Raw genomic sequence first — 4,969 nt, 5'->3', positions numbered from 1 at the left:
CGTCGTGCAACGAAGCGGTCTGGCCAGTTCTTTCCGACGTGTCGCGCACCGCGTTTCCGAAGCAGAAGATTGGCGATATCACCAACGTCGACAATCCGGGGCGAAAACCCTCGCGAATCTAGGTCGAGTATATACTGGATAATCACCTCCTCTTCGATCTTCGTCAAATTCGAACGGCCGTTGCAGCTGTCGGACTTTGCAGCCCGGCCCTTCAATCTCGCAGCAATTGTCGACTTGGGGATGTTGTATATCTCTGCAGCGCGTCGGATACTCAACCTCGGTGTTGATCGAATCGCATTGATCGCGAGAAGAACTCGGTTTTCTGGGAAGCTCTCGGACATTGTTGTGGTAGAGAAAACGCGTCTTGAAGTTGGGTGATTATAGGGAAGGAAAAAGTGTCCCGGTCGATGGGGTGTCCCGCTCGATGGTGGACCACGTTATCTATTGTTCTTCTTTTCCTTCTCCTTTCACCATATTTTCTTACTTTCTTCCGTACATTCCATTTGTTCTATCTTAACGCAAGGCCCGCCCCGCGCCAAGCTTAACAATAAAGCCAGGGTTGGATTGGATGATCACTCTGAGCGGAGGCAATCCTGCCTGGAAGTGAGGGCACGAGATAATCAGCCAGCCTCCCTTGCACTACCTATACTTAGGAGGGCTTGCTGTAACGCAGTTAGTGTTCAGGATTGCCTCGGCTCTGGCCAGGAGATGCCCTTGCTCCGAAGCGAAATAGTACCAGGCAAATACCCGGTGTTCCATGTTGCTTCAAGTTGGACAACCCAACCGGTACGTTTCATTTTCGTCGTCATCCCCCAAAGAACAGTCGCAACTTTCAAAGCACAGCTCACGACCTACTCCAACAAGCTTAACAACTCGTCAATCATCCTCTCTGATCACCTCTCAATATTGAAGGCGCTTATCAAGCCAGGCCACCAAGTCCCCTTCCCCATATGATGACTGGCCTCAAAGTGTCAGGTGGTCACAACCTAGCTCAGTCACACCTGGGTACGGAAATGTGAAGTTGTGTATGTCAGTGCTTACTGCACGCAGTGAACATCGCCGGAGCTGTATCTTTCCGTCCATCGTCTGGAGCTCACTCGACCCCGGCCACCCCAACCTCCTGGCCAACTCTGGGAGGGATCTCCACAATCATCGCGACACAAGAATAGGTCACAACGTTTGCGGCCTCGTTGCCGTACTATTGGGATAAAGGCGTCAGTCTCCTGATGCTCCACCACCCGGGGAAACTGGAATAACTTACAGAAATCCACGCCACATTGGGTTTCTCATGGCCCCAATCGTTCAGTCAGTGGACACCGAGAAAGTCGACATACCACCCTTCCGTTTCCTCCGAATCCTCCTCCCCGTCGGCCCAACAGCGCTTTCACTTGTTGTCCTCGCTCCGTCCGGCCTAATAGTCAAACGCGTCCTCAACGTATTCTTCGCACCTGTCCCACATCTTCTGTCTCAGACTGAGGCCGACGATGGGGAGCGCGTCGCCCTTATCGTAGGGGTCGAACCCCACCTCACTTGCGACCGGGCGGAATCTCACCTTCAGCCCGAGGGCCTCAGCACAACAGCTGCCGCATATCCCGTTTCAAAAAGTACGAAGAATGCGTCGCATACTGTGCCAACGACCCTACCTGCCAGTCGGCCTTCTTCGACGCCATCCCGGGCGACTGCCAGTATCACGACTGCATCTACGGCCAGACGCCCCCTGACAGATTTCAGAGCTATATCAAGGCCACTGCAACCGCGTACTGCCTCGGCACGAGCCCCAGTTGCAGGCTTTGTTGTCAGCTGAGAAGGCTGAGGAGTTGGGAGGGTAGGCTTCTGGAGCCTGTCTTCGAAGTCGGCTAGTCTCTTGTTAAAATGGAGGTCAAGTAGAGGAACCCACGTTTCAGCCTCGTGGTGTCGGGTTAGGGTGGCCTTATAGGCCCCGGCCACTATCCGTAGGCTCCTGTTCTGAGCTTTCTGGAGGTCTTTTGCAATGCCCTATGGCTAACCTCCAATGGGGGTAGGTGTTGGAAAGTCGTGGCACTGGAACTTCGGACGCTCAGCTGCAAGTGCCCTGCTGTTGGATGCATGGCTGCCCAACTGAGCGTCAGGCAAAGTGAGGGGTAACCAGGGTGCTGGGCAACGAGGTCAGGGCGATTCCCCCTTCGCTGGAGACGTGAGGGAGGAACAACCTTCAATCAAGAACATCCGGGATGCTCCGAGTATCTCAAACCCACTGTTGTAAGCTCCCATCATCTGTGTGATCACCGTGGAATCGTGGCTGTTGGCTTTCCAACAGTAGGCCGGTGGAAGCTTGAAGCTCCGTAGGCTAGGGCACTACGGATGCACTTGGTATAGACCTCCCTTACCTTGGCTAGCGCTGGGCCCCAGGTCTTAGCAGCTATTCTAGATAGTGCAAAGTCTTGTGTTTTCAGCTTTCGTTCGATAGCTTCCCGGTAGGCCTTCCAATCTTGCCTCCAATCTAGCTAGACTGTCACGGGTGGGCGCAGAGAGGCTTTTCGGGGGAGAACATGGCACACTTCGAGGCAGAGCTATAACCCGAGCGCGGAGCGCGACGCGTCTTGACCTTGCGAGGCGGTGCGGCGCCTGGAGGGGAAGTAGTGTCACGGGGTCATGACAGTGTGAGGTTCATGTTGCGCAACTCCTGGTTCGACTAGACAGTTCGAATCACGGTTCATTTTTTGAGGGTATTACGCAGTAGTCAGTTGCGCCCACCCATACAAGAATTATATAAGATTAGTTTTCTTAGAAGTGGTTGATAAACGGCTAAAACCGCTGGTTAATATACTAGTTAAGGTTCTTAACCTATCCTACGGTATAGAAGTGTCCTGCCATAGCTAGTTTCTATTTAATTCGTAGGATCTAGGATAGTTCGTAGGTAAAATCAGCTTGAAACTACGGTCCCTGGTTACTAATAACTTCTTTTAGTAGTGTAAGAGACGAGTAGCATTGAGGTGAGGCATATAGGCACTGTAATTGCTAACTCTATTTTGCTAATCGCTAGATAAGGAGAAATAATAAGAAAGTTGAAAGAGCTATTGCGATGTAGAGGTTAAATGCCTGGGCAGGTAGGGCATGTACACTCAGTAGCAGATGACGCCACCTGCATTCTAACAGCAGGCGCCGTCGCATTAGGCATCAATGTACGAACTAACTATATGTATAAGCCCGGTAGGGCATAAGACAGAACACTAGAGCCAATCATTCTCTCAAGGAAACTGCAGACACCTGCACGAGGCTCACACAGTAGCCGTGGGGGCCGGGCGACCAAAGGTAGACTTAGGTAGCTGGCTACCTAAGGCGACCGAAGATAGCTCTCAGTAGACTGCGATTAGAAACGATCATGAAAACTCTACTAGTATATAGTCATTCGTTCTAGAGGGCTCTAAGAGTCCTCCAGTAACGAATATATTGTAAGGTGACACACATAGGCTCACCAAGGAAGATGCACCGAATCCTCAACGAGCAGCAAGCAAGAAGATGATTATATTGTGGGACATATAAGCAGTTAGCTACACCTACTATTCAGACATTTGGCTTGTGCACTTATTGTAAACCCTTTGGCTTTACCGAACCTCACCCCGTTGACAAGTTAAACCTTCAGGAGTCCCTTTCAGAACTTGAGGCTTCGAGATTCGTTATAATTAACGAAGTGGTGAAACTAGCTTAGCAGGACCGGTGAAAGCAATAGAGAGCTGGCCCATAAGGGGCTAATAACAGGAGAATAGCAAATGAAGACCCTATCACGGGTGGTGACAGGCAATACTAGGTGATCTGGTAGTATTGCTAAGATCGCACAAGGAACCAGAACTCTGTGGGCTGTGCGCAATCGTGGGAAAACCCTGCGAGGCAAGGTGGGGCTGCGCACTAACCAAGAGGGTGGCAACGCAAGACCCACTCCAGTGAGCTTGCTTATCTAATCTACATGGGATGCAACCCTAACCCCGGCACGTGCATTGCCCGTGACAGACCCTCTAACCATTCTCTTTACTAATAAAGCCTTAAGGAAGCATGAGAGTCTTATAAAGGCCTAGAGTACTCTTTTTTTCCAGGCTTATATAGGAGATATAGGCCTATTAGACTATCTATTTAAGGTTAAAGTCCCAGAAGCCCATACCTCCTACTGTGAGTATGGCGAAGGCAGGGAAATAGTAAGCACTTAGTGGTGTAGTGCTCTGACCTACTGCTATAGAGGCTGTAGGAGCAATGAGAAATTCGGTCACATTAGAATTTACAGCCTGTATTATATAGCGTAGGTGCCTAGAGTACTAGGCTTATTCAGAGATTCTTAGCTGCGCTAATAGACTCTGGCTAGCTGCTTGAATATAGCCTAGCAAGAGGCTAGAGCTAGAAACAGCAGAGGGCTAAAGAGAACCGGAGGCTCGCAAAGAGCCTGCTTTCTTTTATAGCAAGTTGGATTCTATATAGTGACTACGAAGCAGAGGACAGAGATTTTTATGCAACCTACGATACGGTTTCCTTCATACATAGCAGTAGAGGGACCGTCACGCCTGCGGGCATATCGGCGTGGGAAATAACGTACATGATAAGCGAACGTCCCAGACAAGCGATCGTCCCACAAAAACACATCTGCACAACAAATTTCAACATGATTCAACCTACACTGACAAAAATGATTGAAATTACTCGGAATGGTCTTCCTCGGGCACTTTTGCAACTCCTTGACAGGTGCGTGCATTATGGCCAGGCTCGCCGCATCTGCCACAACGCCGCGTGCGCGTCTCGATTTTCGGCTTCCGACCACTGCCCGCCTGTGTTTCCGCCCGTATCTGCACCTCAACATCTCTCTGGGCTTGCAAATCCTGTCCATCCTGCACAGTAAGCGATCCTCCTTGCCGTAGCCGTTTTTTTTTTATCCTCCGGCGTTTGCTTAGCGCCTCATTTGCTGCTCGAAGGCTTTGGTTCTCTGCCTTCAACAATGCAAGCTGAT

General features: G+C 50.5%; 2 protein-coding genes across 2 annotated transcripts; both read right to left on the bottom strand.

Moving 5' to 3' along the window:
* Nucleotides 1-1,411: 1,411 nt before the first annotated feature.
* N657DRAFT_684862 (uncharacterized protein) lies at nucleotides 1,412-1,670 on the bottom strand (the record flags this gene model as incomplete). The annotated part of the gene is made up of 2 exons (XM_062796724.1): nucleotides 1,412-1,567; nucleotides 1,644-1,670. The coding sequence occupies 2 exons, from the start codon at nucleotides 1,668-1,670 to the stop codon at nucleotides 1,412-1,414; spliced, it is 183 nt and encodes a 60-aa protein (XP_062642687.1).
* A 2,991-nt stretch (nucleotides 1,671-4,661) lies between these two features.
* On the bottom strand, nucleotides 4,662-4,967 carry N657DRAFT_582711 (uncharacterized protein; the record flags this gene model as incomplete). Its single annotated transcript, XM_062789629.1, has 1 exon — nucleotides 4,662-4,967. A coding segment is annotated over one exon (306 nt), but the record flags the coding sequence as incomplete, so codon positions are not given.
* Nucleotides 4,968-4,969: the final 2 nt, after the last annotated feature.

This window comes from Parathielavia appendiculata (genome assembly GCF_033297405.1).
Source record: "Parathielavia appendiculata strain CBS 731.68 unplaced genomic scaffold N657scaffold_35, whole genome shotgun sequence".
Classification (NCBI taxonomy): domain Eukaryota; kingdom Fungi; phylum Ascomycota; class Sordariomycetes; order Sordariales; family Chaetomiaceae; genus Parathielavia; species Parathielavia appendiculata.
The sequence above is the reverse complement of the archived record's forward strand: the minus strand, read 5'-3'. Positions and strand labels throughout refer to the sequence as shown.